The following is a 16,671-nucleotide window of genomic DNA, read 5'->3' on the forward strand; positions in this document are numbered from 1 at the left end:
AGAGATACAATCATCCTGTTGCCTGGTATGTTCCGAATCATTAACATTGCTTATTTGTTTGTTTATTGTTTAACACTGCACCCAGCTATATGACGGCGGTCACCTGGATATTTACGCAATCATGACAAATATACATTTGCATTGTGCATGTATATAATACTGCAAATATTTCGTAATTTTGACTGTCTGATGGCAATCTGACAGCATGAATGTGTATGTCTCTTAGATACAAATGTAGCATAAAGATCTGAACCGTTTCCATGTTATGATCCAGGATAAATCATATTAAAGGTATTATTCTCTTCATAACAAACAAATGTATACAATGTATCTGTGTATTATAGGGTGGGGATAATATCGGTTGTCATGGTATGGTAAAGATACCCAGGATTATTTCCAACCAAATATGGTTGATATTTATCTCTTAGTTCCAGAAAAGAAGTCATTTAAAGCAATATAACCAAATTACCCCTATTTGGCCCCGCCTCTCCGCCCCACCATTTGTACAATTTTGAATCCCCACCACCAAGGGATGCGTCCAACCAAATATGGTTGATATCTATCTCTTAGTTCCAGAAAAGAACCCCAGCGTTAATACAATTTTGAATCCCCACCACCTAGGGATGCTTCCAACCAAATATGGTTGATATACATCTCTCAGTTCCAGAAAAGAATTCATTTAAAGCAGCCCCAGCATTAATACAATTTTGAATCCCCACCACCCAGGGATGTTTCCAGTCAAATTTCGTTAATTTCAAATTAGTGGTTCAGAAGAAGAAGTCGTTTGAATAAATTGTTGAGCATCGATCCATCGATTGGGATACCATGACATGCATCCACCAAGTCAGCGAGACGGGTGCATTGATTCAGGAGATCAATATTTCCTTTTGTAAGATTTGCGTGATGTTATGCTGCATGGTTGTACGGCAATCAATGGATCTCCACGGTTGCATTGGTTATTTAACACTGTAACATGCCATAAGTTTCCTTAAAGCCCCATCTGCGGTAGTAACTACCGCACTCTAGTGGGCGGAGCTTATACAAGTGATTTGACAGGTCAATATGACGTCATGATAACACATACATTTCATTGGTTAATGCGTAAAGGGAGACGTCATGTAAACACCCACCCACGTGGGCCGTTTGACAACAAGGACGTAAGTTTTAATGGTAATATAAATATCTACCAAACGATTCCAAGACTTTTCAACAAACGCGTACATCTTTGAAGTTTGACGGTCAAATGTTGATCTCGTTCCCGTATGGTTTTCAAAAAACGTCCCGACACTCGGTTGTGTTTACATTGTCAGTCGTTGCGAAACTGAACCACCGCCACTTTGCGGGCTATTTATAGTCAGGGTGGGGCTTTAAAAGTAGGGTTGGGTTGCACAGACCACTTTCGCCCCTTTCGGAAACACATTAAATGGCCTGGCCGGGCCCGTGTGCGAAATACGCATCAGTCGGAAAGGGCAATAAAATCTCCTAAGTAAGTAAGTAAGTTTAAGTAGTTTTATAGATTCTTAGATTGCATGCGAATTGTCGGGTCCCAGTTGGCAAAGGTAGCTTGTGCACAAGTGTATATCCTTGATTCAGGACGTTACTCGGAGGAAATACTGGACAACCAGTTGTTTGAAGGTGTACTTCTACGGATACGAGTCTTCTATTCAGTAAGTACTTGTATATATGGTGTAACTGTCTTTAGGGTTCCTGTCGACCGCTGCCAACAAGGCATTTCAGCGTAGAAATGGTACGTCGAAGAGACTAATCTCAACTCGTGAGAGGTTAATTTCACGAGGTTATAAGTCCAGGAGCGATGGGTTCTGAGACTGTTGTTCCTCATTACCTACATAAATAGAAATTCATGTACTTTCATGTGATTCTCTTTCACCCGAAACAGCCCCGAAAGCCTCGAATCATCTACGAAAATATCAAAATATTTTCTTCGAAACCATAAAGCAATGATTTGTCTAAATGAATAATTGCGTATGATATATTACACCTAATAACATGATGCATGAAATATAATTATGTGGCAAGGAATGATACATTCAAGTCAATAACACTGACCTGAAAAAGAATGCAAAAATATTTGGATAAATATTATTAAATAACGCCCGACGCTAACACCGTATTCGTTTCCAGTTGAGTTGATTGGTTCAACTGTGTCATATGGCCCTGTGACGCAGGGGTAGCATTATGCAGATGGATGTTACAATGAATGCTCGTTCCACCCGTGACGAACAGGTCTGGGCGTAGATTTTCGAAACGATCTTAGCTAAGATAAATCTTAACAACTTACGTTCAAAGATAAGATATCTTAAGGTTAAGATACGATAGATTTTCGAAACTATCGTAAACCTGTCGCAGATCGTTCAGAGTTACGATACCTGTCGTAACTCTGACAGAGAACTCATTTGTGTTAGAGATTGAAAAAGCGGGGTGTTTCCCAATGACGTCACGGGGATTTCCCAGCTGCATATGCGTTCAGCATTTAACATGCGTGTTCAAGTCTGATGTTAAGTGATGTATACTGTTTATTTTTATGTTTATGTCAAAAGTCAAGTTTATATTAGTGTAAACACCAACATTTTACGTGGAAACACTCAAAACAAAAATTGTTCAGGAAGCAGCGCACCCACAAGCAAGTTTATATGACAATCTAAGCTTGTTAAGTTTGTTTTGTTACTTATGTATCCAATATATTTCACGAATAAACCAAGGACTTAAATACAATATCAAGCTATTAGTATTTAGATGATGAAATTATTTTTTTATCTATCTAAATTAGATCCATAATTATTTTCAAAATCTAAAAGTGACACTAATTTTCGTTCGCAAAGAGAGATAATTTAGGAATTGTCAAGTTATATTGTCTCATGGAACACGCCACAAGTTAACGTGAACACACATATAATGTAGTCATTTTGTATCCTTTTAAATTAAGTAGAGCTAATCAACTGATTTGTCTGATTTCATTTAAATCTGGCTGAGGAGCGAAATATTTGTCTTTCAAGAGGATATAGATAACGTAGGTAGAATTTAAAACGAAACAAATTACAATTACTTTTGCAAGAAAAATATTAGATATTGTATCTTCATCCAAGATGGCGGCATACTTTGCCATAAATATTTTGACAAACAATTAGTCTGCTTTACGTCCAAACATTGACATTTCATTTTGTAAAACTGTGTGATTCAAATTGACACTTCGAAAACACGAAGAACGCATCAAGTATATCACGTCAAAAATGTTCTTAATCGCGACAGCGATCCACATGACTGTGGAGTCGATAGCCTACAACATATTTCTATCTGAGTCCATGCTGAAGGAGTGTGAAACAACATACCTTTTCGATAATTTGGGAAGGATAAAAACGGAAGGTGTCGGCAGGCTACAGTAATGACCGTGACCTTATTGATAACTCAGGGGGAGCTAATCTTAGTTCAAACTCTAGTTGAGAGTGGTTTCCCTTTGTATTCCCCCCCCGGGACACCTTGCTCAATGTTACAGTTTTCATAAAGCGCAGAGTTCGCTGTTATATTTTCTGGATCGCATTTGTGTCAATGCTTTAGTCTTTATTTTCGCATTTTATAAAATTATATCAATCAACATATGTAAAAAAAAACATACAGGTTTCGCATAAGTTTTTACATCTAAAATCGTGTAGGACGGATGATTTTAATAATTGAATTTTAACTATACAGTGTAGTATTTATTAACTTAACAAGGAAATACATGTGATCAAATATTTATCAAATATGTAATTTGTTTCGTTTTAAATTCAATACCTATGTTATCTATATCCTATTGAAAGACAATATTTGATAAAAAGTGATTAAAAACTGTCTGTTGAACATTTGCATTCTTTAAAAACAGGTGATTAACGGCATATAGATGTATTCCATTAAATATAACAATTTACTGAAATTATGACAGCAAAAGTTAAGCACAGATTTTCGTATCGACAAATCAAATAAAAATGAGTTCCCATGCTCGTTCGGGTTCTCGTCAAAATGTAGCATAGTTTGCACATTGTCCAAAATTCACTTTCCAAAATATGTTCGTAGAAAATATGTTTTTTGAATGAAATTTACTGATCAATATAAATTACACATTTTCAACACAATAATCTTTGCATTCAATAAACCGCTTTTAAAATAGTTTGGTCTTTTTAATATTTAAGTCTACATCATCCCGTTTTATGTTCAAAATAAGATATAGATATACTTGAGACCATTCAGACAATACCATCGTAAAGGTATAGGGTCAACGGACAAATACTAGTAAATTATTCTCAGCAATTCTGTCAGACAAGCCAAACATCATTGAACTACGTTCTGGAATAGATTTGACACATTACAAAGTATTTCGCTCCTCAGCCAGATTTAAATCAGACAAACCAGTTTATTAGCTCTACGTAATTTAAAAGGATAGAAATGACATTATATGTGTGTTCACGTTAACTTGTGGCGTGTTCCATGAGACAATATAACTTGACAATTCCTAAATTATCTCTCTTTGCGAACGAAAATTAGCGTCACTGTTAAATTTTGAAAAGAATTATTGATCTAGATAGATAAAAGAAATAATTTCATCATCTAAATACTAATAGCTTGATATTGTATTTAAGTCCTTGGTTAATTCGTGAAATATATTGGATACATAAATAACAAAACAAACTTAACAAGCTTAGATTGTCGTAAAAACTTGCTTATGGGTGCGCTGCTTCCTAAACAATTTTTGTTTTGAGTGTTTCCACGTTTAATGTTGGTGTTCACACTCAAATAAACTTGACTTTTGACATAAACACAAAAATATACCTTATACATCACCTTACATCAGACTTGAACACGCATGTTAAATGCTGAACGCATATGCTGTTCGGTCAAAGGTCTCGTCATTGTCATTTAGAATAATGTCCATTACTTTCGTCCTTGACTTTGTACGCGATGTGTTTATATCATACAGTTCTGCGCGCTCACGAGAGGACCATTTGAAGGGAAAATAGTGAAGTATCTTTTGGCACGTTATTTCAATTCTAGTAGCTAAAGTGCGGTAACTACACATATTGATTACAACATTTATTGGTTTTGGAAAATGCTATTGCATGGCACACGAATGTTATTTGTGTTCCGGTAGTCATGGCATCTTTTATCAGAGAGAACAAAACGTCTACATGTAGGACATATGTAGGATTGTACAGAATTTCACTCAAATATGTGCATGTTAAACCATGTGACCTGACAATGTGATCATGAATTCCGTGTCACTTATCTATGTTGTTGTTATTGTCAGCAGCTGGGAAATCCCCGTGACGTCATTGGGAAACACCCCGCTTTTTCAATCTCTAACACAAATGAGTTCCTTGTCAGAGTTACGATAGGTATCGTAACTCTGAACGATCTGCGACAGGTTTACGATAGTTTCGAAAATCTATCTTATCTTAACCTTAAGATATCTTATCTTTGAACGTAAGTTGTTAAGATTTATCTTAGCTAAGATCGTTTCGAAAATCTAGGCCCTGACTTATATCTTCACTCTGAACAATTACCCGGCTATTTTACTTACCGCTTTTGCCGACATTATTATGTTATGACAGTTATTACTAAAGTAACTTACCGTATATGCCCTACGTACGTAGTTTTCATTCTATAGAATTAATGTTAACGATAGTCATAAGTTCTTACCGTAGTTACCCAAATAGGCGCGACACAGAATTGTCATGTTGGCTGTACCATTCATGCTCTATGAAAATGTTATAATTACTCAATTTATCTGTATTTCCCTTGTTTAATGACTATATGTGCATTTACCGTACACACTCCAATATATTGTATTTATTGCCAGACTTAGATTGAAACTGCATCAGGATATTAGTATCATTATTATTGTCATTGTATGTCATTACTATATATGAATTCATGTAAAATGAATTATATGCCTGCACACTCGCTCGAAATAAATCCAAGGACCTCCTCTCTTGTTTCAAGACAAGACTAGCTAATTCCCCATATCGATGCTTGACAGTAATTAGATCAGAGTTGTCTTAATAATATAAAAACAATAGCATGACATCAAATATGACAATGGCAAGGGCTGATTATATGTCCTTGGATTGTAGTTGACTCTAGAACTACGAAAGTCATAGTGTACTCCATCGTATTTCATTATAGGTATATAGGTATTATACTAACCAAACTACGAGAAACTACGCCCCGTTACGTCCTTGTTCCTTTGACGGATCCACTTTCCCAACATAAACAACTGAAGTAAACAGAAAAAAGATCCATCTCAGAAATCAATTTGAAATTGATTTTTATGAGTATTAATAAAAACCAATTAATTGCCTTCGAATATCACATGATAAACAGTTGCTACGCCGTTGCTGCCAGCCGAGGGGAGGTCATAACAACAACATCCACTGGGAAGTATTATGGAGAGGAAGAAGAGGAAGATTACACATCTCTGGACGCAACTGGACTTAATTCGATAAAGTATTGATATAAATTGGCCACTGATGTGATTACACTAGTAGTGGATGATATATTTATAGAATTATAAAAATGGTGCCACGTTACTGTAGGCCAAACAAAGTCAGTCACCTTGAGATTTACAGTAGACTATAAATATGACATTAAATCATTTATATAGCATATTAGAACAAGTATCTTGAAGGAAATATTTCTAAAAGAAATATTTGTGACAAAAAAACCCACATGAAAGCCTACTTGTATTCCGGAAATTACCGAGAGTTAATGACGTGACGTCATAGTGGTGGGTTGCCTTGCAGACGATCACTGTTTCTGTGTAGTGTTTGATAGAATTCTAGCGTTCGTCACGGCATCCCCTGACAATGTCATCGATGAAAACGTTGAATTGTGGCGCAGTGACCTTACACATATCGAAATGAGCCAGTGGTAATCAAAAACAGCAGCGAAGAAAGCGAGGAAGATCTACTGAAGACGATCAATCTGATGTCAACACGGAAAGACAAGGGAACACAATCTGGTGTAAAACGGTATCCTGATATTTCTAAATAAAATGGATGTTTATCAATAAAACATAATTCGTGAGACAGTTATTCTTGTGTAAAATGTGCCAGGCGTAGATTGAGGCTTAGCATTGTCAAAACTTTGTTCACTTAGTCGTCAAAACAATTAGCATAGGGCCATTAAAACTAAAGTTGTTATCTATACGAATGAATGTTATAGATTAATTTATATTGTTAAGTGATGGTTGGTTCAGTTAATACTGCCGTGTAAACAGTTATTATAATATGTACTTCATTTATCAATAGAGTGACATTACAGGCAGGCATTTAGCTTACATGCACACTGACTCTACTCGTCATGTCAATGAACATCCATCATTATAACATGAGAGAGAGAGAGAGAGAGAGAGAGAGAGAGACGAAGAATGAAATTAATTTATTTAATCACTACTAAATGAACTGACAATATCACACCACAAATACCCGTCACATTCTGAACACCAAATTAACACTTATCTAACCTGAAACAGGTTTTTGTCAAACAAGAACTTATCTTAGATTTAGACAAAAAATGACTGAAAAATCGTCGGTGGTAGATCCAGAGGCGGGATTCAAGGGGTTCATTAACCTTTACCCCCACCCCCACCCATCCTTTTGAAATCCACACCTACTAAAAACTTCCCTCCCACCGAGGGTAAAACCAGTTCGATCGAGAAAAACTGGATCAGCCTCTGATTGTTAATAATCGATAATAAACATATACCAAATAAAACTGACACGTTGACTTTAAATTTTATTGTTAAATCATTTCCGAGGCAAATACATGGACTTGATATTTTATTGTATGCAGCAGCGAACATGACAATTTGTTTCAGGAAATATTTGTCAAACATGGTTATGACTACTAATTACTTTAGAAATGTTTCAAAATCCCCGTTCAAGTCAAGATGTAAAACATTACTAGGTTTCATTACACCATGACAGCAATACCCTTGACCACTTAGAAATGCGGAAACATCATCTAAGGTGGTGTACACTTTGTAGATTGATTTATGTTGGAGGGACACAAATCAAATTAAACACAACGTAATAGCCTTAAATGCAGTCGCCCTTGTAGGATGTCCAGAGAAAAACATTGGATTTGACTGTTATATACAGCAATGCTGTAAGGATATTATGGCCAAATAAAAGATGTCAGACATTTTTCTACCTAACGAGTGGAAATGCCAGTCTGGTTATCTCTGCTCGTCGATTACCTATGTCTTATGTATCAAAACTTACTGATCCGACAGCAAGCATGTCCGTGCTGATTCTGTTCATGTGTATGTATGGTGATTCATCAAATATTATGATTTCATACGGATACATCTCATTGCTTCCCTCAAACAATCTAATCCTTGGAACTGCTGAATTATAAAGACGATATTCGACTGTTTGTAAGGTTTTGTTCATGATTTTGCAGAAGCAGGAGCAAAATGGCAGAATCACACTTTTTGAAAACACGGTCAAAGATATCTTATTCAAGACAGATGACAGAAAATATATTAGATCATCAGAGAGTGATGAGAAGTGCAGGTGACAAAAGGATGAGATGCCACCCCGTGATAACTTACAGTGACAAAAGTTCCAGTGATGGCAGTTATGGCAGCTATGACAGTGACAATGATATAAAAAGAGGAAGAGAAAGTAAATCCAGAAAGCTCTCAGTTGGTGAGTAAGAAATAAAAGTACCTGAAAATGGTTTTCACCAGGTATGGTGGTTAATGTATACAAATAATCTGTCAGTTTTGAATTCATTCCAGTAACGTCACCACTGGCACCCTTACATATCTAATAACCCCTAGGGTTCAGATTCATTCAACTGACATCAGAATATATCAGTGAAAACCAAACCAAGTACATCGACATTTTAGGAGAATTGATTTGTTTGTATGTTTGTACCAGAAAAGTCTCTAGTATAGTCTGTGGAATATATCTCATATCCAAAGCAATATAGTTGCGTGTGTAGTGCATCAAACCCCTTTTGTGTTTCCTCGAGACTCCTTCTCGTTGGAAAATCTTTCCATCCATTTTTTCTTCGCTTTGTATTCAGTTTGTTTTTGTATTTGTTGAATTGTGTCTCGTATTTTGCTTCCAGAGCCTTCTATATAGGGTATTGTATTTGCAACAGTAGCATGCACGCGGCATCCGTATACTTTCTGTGCTGCTATTTGTATTTCTTGTAGTATACATTTTGCAGATCCATTTTCTCCAGTTGTACAAGACACAGATCCTCGTAGAGATACTATATCGTTTTCTTCTAGATAGCCAAATACATACATATCGTCTATAAATGTTGGTAGGCCCTCCAAAGGTTCTAGATGTGTTCTGCCTAGATTTCCTTCCAAATAGTCTACCTTGGATATATCTGGTAGCAAGTTGTCTTCGTATGCATTCTCCACTAGTTGGAACACAGACATTTCTGCTCGTATTCCAATGCTCTCCATAGTTGTATATTTCGCTTCTTCCATTTTTGTTCTATACTATAGTTGGGCACAAATGTTCAATTTGGAATTCGTTGGGCACAGTTGTATGCTTTGTGCACATCGTATTGCTCTAGTGGAAAAAAATATTGTAGGGGGGTGCCGAAATCGGGGGTGCCAAAGAAGAAAAAGACGCCCTCTTGAGTTTAGTCTCATGTGGGGTTGCGACAGAATCACCATTACCTATACTACTGATGACATACCAAGTCAGTGAGGCTGACCACCCAATCCTGTTAGTCGCATATTTCAACAAGCAGGGCCATGGGTTGCTTGAAGACCTATTCTCTACCCGGATATTCACGAGTACAGAAGATAAATACTACAGCTATCTGCTGTACCATTTATTGTCTTTCCAGCAAAACACTTGAAGCTGTGGACTCGATCTACAACTAGTCTATTTTGCACGTTTGAATGAACCGCTGTTTGATTCCTCAGAACATTGTAGAAAGCAGTTTGTTCACCATAATCACTCAGATTTTTCAAAAGTCGCACAGAACACGTTCCTTTCATAAAGGCCTGAAGGCGGTGGCCGCATGTACGACCACTTTTAAATGATAGTCTCTCTACATCTATTATAGTTGCCGAAAAGAGGACAGACGATGGCCACCTTACATTCATGGGTAAGATTACTTTTATTCTGAAAGGGAATGTTTTTTTACGCTGTAATATTGTTGCAAATATATCTGTAAGTACGAGTCTTGAAAAGAAAAGCTTCTTGTTGGTGCTATGGACAGTCAGTCACCAATTTGTTTCTTACAGTAACTACCCGATCCCTTCAGAGAGAGCCTCTTGATACATGTCTTGAAATACACTGAAAGGCAAAAGAAACGTCATGTGGATGTATCATATAAATATCTTTATTTTCAAGTGCTTATATATGTAAGTAAAGACATCGGAGTGTTTGACATGAACTTAACAGTCTGGGGAATGTTTTTGCGAATTGTGAATTGGGGGAGGCACCAGAAGACATCACAGCTGGGGGGTTCAAAATCAGTACCTGGTGTGGCCACCACGGGCGTTGACTACAGCCACACTTCCCCTGTACATGGAGTGGACTAGCCTGTTGATGAAGGCCATTGGGATATGGGCCCATATCCTCAGGAACGCTACACGCAGTTCTGCTGCAGTTGTCGGCCTTGGGGTACGTCTTTGAGTCGGCGTTGGATCTCAATGGAATTCAAATCCGGACTGAGGGCAGGCCAAGGCATGATTTGGATGTTGTGCTGCTGGAGGAAGTCCCTGGTGACTCTGGCAGTGAGGGGACGGGCGTTGAAAGGTGTGGTTTTGATGACGGGCAAAAAAGGCACGATATGAGGTCTGAGGACTTGGTCAATGTAGCGGAGAGCTGTGATGCCATTACCCCTGCCTGGACCAATATTCTGACAGTCCACAGGTCCCACTCACTGGTTCAGTCCGATTCCACCCCAAACACAAGCATCAGCATAACGTTCGGCCTCCTTCGCCAGACCCTGACTCTGCCATCCACCGTTGAAACACAGTAGCGACTTTCATCAGTGAAGATGATTCTTCTCCATTGCTGTTGACACCAACTTTTAATGCTGCCTGGCCAATTGCAGTCGGGCCTGTCGGTGACGATCTCTCAGGATGGGTACACGAGCAGGACGGTGGCACGAGATGTTGTTGGCAGTTAGGCGACGTCGGACTGTACGATAATTGATGGCACGCTGGTGGTTGCCAATTGTTTGCCGAGCTGTTTCAGTGGCCATTCGGAATCGGTTCTGCAGATGTTGGCGTATCATGAACCGATCTTGTTGTGGAGTAGTAACTCTAGGACGACCACTACGCGGTCGGTCGTCGGTGGTGTTGGTGGTGTTGTGGCGATGTTGCAAACGATATATCGTTCTGCCGTTGACATTGAATGCATTTGCAACGACCTGTGCACTCTGGCCTGCTTGCAGTCTTCCGATCGCTTGTTGTCTCTTATATCCTGATAATCTTGGCATGGCTGATGAATCGAAATAACAAAAGCCAGCTTAACAGTTTTGGGTGTCTTTTATACTCAAACCATCCACGATATGCACGTGCATCATGTTTTTGACAAGACTTTTCCGCAACTGAGTCCCGTTGCACTTTTGTAGGCTGCGTTTGGGCAAAGCACTCCATTTTAAACTCAATTGTTAAATGGACTTTAAGGCAACAAAAAGAAGCAGTAGAACATGTAACTGCCAGTGTCTGTTAAGTTTTATAAGTATTTTCAGAAGTGACGTTTCTTTTGCCTTTCAGTGTATATTGCGGCACAGGCGACCCTCAATCGATTAGTGAAAGTTTATATTTAGAACGATTCACAAAACTTTTAATTCCAGATCAACTGCTATATATAAAATACATGACATTAGTAATACATGTATGTAATTAATTTGTGTTTGATTTGATTTTCAGTGATCTGTTCATAAGTTTCTTTTTGCATTTTACCCCCAATGTAATCTGAGACATAATCGCGACTTGTTATATACATGTTGTTTATTTGTTTTTAAACGCCGTATTGGGAAACGTTGACATGTAAGCGAAACTGACCACCCGAGATTATATTATGTAGTTTTTGTTGTGTTCCATTTTGTCAGGTCCTCCCCTAAAACCTCTGGACTTGGTTGAACAACGTGTGGCGACACTCAACCCATTCATGCCAGCTGTGTTTAACTTTCCCAAGGTTAAAGGTTTGTATACTGTTTCGTCATGGGAATCTGCAATGTAAGTCTTAGTTACTGAATGGAATTACGAGATATTTCAAGGGGTGAACGAGTAACACCATACAAAATATCGGGTGTACACGAGAAATCCATTCAACTACAAGATTGCAGCAGGGCCATGTCAATCAAATGTCAGGTGACATCTCCTCCACAGAAGATGACACCGCGCTTGTGATCCACGTGGTTATTTTGCACGGGCAACACGGACGACCGGTAAAGACTCGCATATCATTTGTAGGATGCATTTTGTTATTGTGAATAGTGATTGTTATTTGTGTGTTTGTTGTTTAACACCGCATTCAGCAATATTCCAGCTATGTGACGGCAGTCAGTAAACAATCGAATCTGGGCCAGACAATCCAGTGATTGACATCATGAGCATCGATCGACGCAATTGGGATACCAAGTCTGCGAGTCTGACAGGATCCCGACAGTCGCCTTTTACGAGGAGCATAGGGTGCTGATTACCAATTCCAACCCGCATCTTCAAGGGTTGCAGGCATCAGTAAGCCATTTTGTTGAAGGATGAGGGGATGACTTTTGTTGAAGGAAACAGTGATGTAATATCACCATTAAGGGAACAAAACAAGGACTGGTCGGCAGGATACGCTCACCTTTTCGCGAACACCTGGTGTCATCACTATTTGATAGTGATTGAGAACATAAAGTTGGAATCGTACAGTCGACTCTTTTGGCAAATTATGACTTTCAGGTGTAATATACGTGTATGTGATTTATTTTGCACAGATTCTGCTCAAGCCCAAAAGTTGGAACATACTTCACAGAATCTTGCTACAGAACTTGGTCTCACGGAAGCAGATCGTCAGCCTCCTGGCGTTCAGAACACAAAGATCTTCCTCAGTGAAGAAACAGTTCCATTGCTGTGTGTTGTATTTTGTACTGACAAATCACAAGCTGACAAGAATCGTACTGCGGCTGATGCCAAGGACTATGCCAGGTCGCTGGCCCGGGAACTCACACACAAAATGAGAGATTTTACAGACGAATCTTTCAACTTTCTCTGCACGGTGGTGGACGTGGCTGAGTCAACAAAAATCAACTGGACACAGATGTCTGTCACGTTGCTTCAGGAGAATGGACACCTCTACCCATATGAAAGAATGACTATGTACCAAAGAAAGTTCCAGAACCTCAAGAAAAGCCTACATTTTGTGATGTCGGCCACAAGCGTTCCCTTCTACACTCGGAACGGTATGCCAGCATGGTCAAAGCAAGACGATCCTGACAACGTTCCAATCTATCAACTGACACAGAAACAGCTGGGGTTCATGCGAGACCTTCTGAAGAAAGACAAGCCTTGTTTCATAACCGGCAAGCCAGGAAGTGGGAAGACAGTCATGGCAGTGGAAATTGCAAGACGTCTGAACCAGGATGGCGGCGCCCTGTTGATCTGTCATGATCTCACTCTCAAAGACAAACTTGCGTAAGTATTTATTAAAACGGGAGTGAATGACCTGGTGCTAACACCCCTATCATCTTTGTTTTAATATTGTCGCAAACGACAATAATGTGTACCAAGTACAAGGAATTAAACATTGCAAAAATATGCTTTTCTGGTTAAATGAGCCAATCCCATGTTTAGGATATACGATACGTATGTGTACCTGGAAGTGTTTCTGGTGACTGTGTGATGTTTATGGGTGAGTAGGGGAGTGAGTTAATCTAACTCCGTATCTGCATGGTTTAAGCCTTATAGAGACGATTTAAATGCATGTTAGGAATACATTAAAGTTAATTTTAAAAGAAACGGTTTTTTCCAATATTTACACAGGCTGTACAGTTACCACTTTCGTGAAGCCTCCCTGTACGATTACCAGTATAGTGCTGATACACAGAATAATCAGCTAGAGTGAGTGAGTATGGTTTTACGCCGCTTTTAGCAATATTCCAGCAATATCACGGCGGGGGACACCAGAAATAGGCTTCACACAATGTACCCATGTCGGGAATCGAACCCGGGTCTTCGGCGTAATCAGCTAGAACTGACTACAGGAGGAAAAATAGGATATATTGAGAGCGTTACTTTTATGTCAGTTATGTTTGCCTTTCTAGGAGGATGTCATGTTTGAAGGATATCAGAACATGCCCAGGTGACTTGTCACAGACAGGATGTAAACACATCATAGCAGTGAAAGTCCCAGAGAAGGATCTCAAGAAGTACAAGGCTGTAGAACCGCGGGTACCAGGAGGCAAGCTGCTTGTTTTCTGCAACTGAGTCAAACGTTTCAGATGAAGGTTTTAAATGTCAGAAAGTGGAATTGGTTATTTTTAAAGACGATTCACGATATACTCTTGAATATGTATTGATAGGTGAGGATCCTCCATTCCGTGTCCCAAGTGATGACAGAATCATTTCTCAAGCAAATCGTGCTTGACTGTGTTGATTTTTCCATCACATGGGATACATACTTCAAAGATTCATCAATAAGTGATCTTTTTAGCTATATCAGCTCTCATTTAATTCTTTCTTTTTAAAAAAATATAGAATTGTTTCATAAAGTTTTAAATATATGTTGTGTAATTAATACATGATGGTTTTATGATTATTAGTAAGAAATGTGAAAACAGATTCTTAGTACCTGTTCCCTCGAAGGGGGTTGGAAGTGGTGTTAACTGACCGCCCACCGGAGAGTGTATGTAAGACCACGTCATTCAAATTTGTTGTATTTCTGCCACATTTTTAATCGTAGAATAAGCGTGTGTTTTTATCTCGACTAATTTTGTCAATAATCGAAGGGATGATTTAAATCCTGGGTCCACGCAGGTGGCATATATTGTGTCGTTGACTGATAATATATTCCTTTTCATGTTCTCAACTTGTTTTAAATCGAATATGTGATAATCTATAACGTACTGTCAATCGACAGGTTTCTATTCAGTCTGAATATATTTAGGAGATAAACAAAGTGTGTTTTCAATGTAGAGCTAGATTACCTGTAGATTTAACCGTGCTAAACTGAATATGGAACCGTACGTGCAGCGTGGTGTTTCACGCGTTAAATGATCGATTGTTGATTGCACGACTCCGACACTTCCATTAGCATGTGTTTATGAATCACTATCAAATAGTGAGGATACCAGTTGTTCCTGCAGAGGTGAGCGTCTTAGAAATTGACCATAAATAAATCTACATTGAGAGAACTACAGAATAACCAGTCTAGATTATCCGACGAAACAGATGACATTGTTCGTAAAAAAAATAAAAATAGCTGCCCCAATTATATGAATGGATGTCTACAAATCAGTGATGACACCAGGTGTTCGTGAACAGAGTAAGCATGTTCTCCCTACAGGTAACACCGCTACTCACACAATCTGCACTCCTTGGCCCAAACATTTCTATTGTAGCTGACTCAGCATAACTGATATATGCTACCGAGCTTATGATGAAACGCGACAGTCCACCAGCAGAAACGTCGACTCCGTTCAAGTAACTATAAAACGTCAACGTCAGGGAATTACCAGTCTCAGTTATGCGAAGAAACAGATTCAATTGGGCGTTAACCTGTTTGTTTATTAATTAATTGTTTATTAATTTTGCTTACTCAATTGTTCCCTTACAGGTCTTATCAATTGTAAACCTAACAGTCTGGATCACAAAGGAGTGTTCGCTACGTTGTATATTTTAAATAATACAAAACATTCATAAACATTTCAAGTTTGGCTTTATAAACGTGTCGACTTTAATAACATAAACAATATAAATTCGCAGTAAACTGGAATAGACGGTTTGCTGTGTGTAAAGAAGATGTTAATGACATGTGATTTGTCTATTCGAATTTTAAAATATAATGGCAGACCACAATTACATATGATTATATGTACCCGGAGTAATGGTGATATTACGAATTATGAAAAATGCAACTGAAATATTGTAAAAAATTGGTATTGAAATATAAATGAATAACTAGGTACTCAGCTGACTAGTAAAATTACTACTCATTACTGGAAAGTATAGAGATGCAGTCGAACCCCGTTTTCTCGACCAACATTATCTCAAATGTATCGATATTTCGAATCTGTTCTCCGATGCCGACCGCTTTACTATATTCATGTTCATGACTCGTGATCTCGAATGTCCAAATATCTCGAAGTTACAACACGGTCCCGCTAAGTTCGAGACAACGGGGTTCGACTGTGCTTTATCAAATATGAAGGAACTACATTATATACCTTCCCTCCCCGCTTTATACAAATGCTAGCTCGAATTATCTTATCTGGGAATAGAGGAGCAAATATACGCAAAAGATGTTCCCTTAGTGCAGATTTATTTAAGGTCAATTTGTAAGAAGACTCGTGGAAATCCATATGAAATTCACTATTTTTTATTGTTGTTTTTTCTTGCTAGTTCATGTTTTTATTTTATTAAAGGTGTGCAAATAGACATTTTGTCAACAAAAACATGTCATTTACACTTTTCAGAAAACA

General features: G+C 38.3%; 1 protein-coding gene across 1 annotated transcript; it reads left to right on the top strand.

Moving 5' to 3' along the window:
* The first annotated feature begins 1,527 nt into the window (after window positions 1–1,527).
* LOC124132888 lies at window positions 1,528–15,369 on the top strand. The gene is made up of 6 exons (XM_048398425.1): window positions 1,528–1,667; window positions 8,455–8,702; window positions 10,093–10,134; window positions 12,097–12,189; window positions 12,970–13,666; window positions 14,296–15,369. Exons 2-6 carry the CDS (start codon window positions 8,468–8,470, stop codon window positions 14,456–14,458), a joined length of 1,230 nt encoding a protein of 409 aa, XP_048254382.1. The 5' UTR covers window positions 1,528–1,667; window positions 8,455–8,467; the 3' UTR covers window positions 14,459–15,369.
* The last annotated feature ends 1,302 nt before the right edge of the window (window positions 15,370–16,671 follow it).

The sequence above is a fragment of the Haliotis rufescens genome, unplaced genomic scaffold (genome assembly GCF_023055435.1).
Source record: "Haliotis rufescens isolate VD_foot unplaced genomic scaffold, xgHalRufe1.0.p SCAF_18, whole genome shotgun sequence".
Classification (NCBI taxonomy): domain Eukaryota; kingdom Metazoa; phylum Mollusca; class Gastropoda; order Lepetellida; family Haliotidae; genus Haliotis; species Haliotis rufescens.

Excerpts from the sequence above, each read along its gene's own strand:
- LOC124132888 (XM_048398425.1), top strand. The coding sequence starts at position 8,468 with ATGGCAGAATCACACTTTTTGAAAACACGGTCAAAGATATCTTATTCA. Across the intron at positions 12,190-12,969 it reads TAACTTTCCCAAGGTTAAAG|ATTCTGCTCAAGCCCAAAAG; the intron begins GTTTGTATACTG and ends TATTTTGCACAG. Across the intron at positions 13,667-14,295 it reads ACTCTCAAAGACAAACTTGC|GAGGATGTCATGTTTGAAGG; the intron begins GTAAGTATTTAT and ends TTGCCTTTCTAG.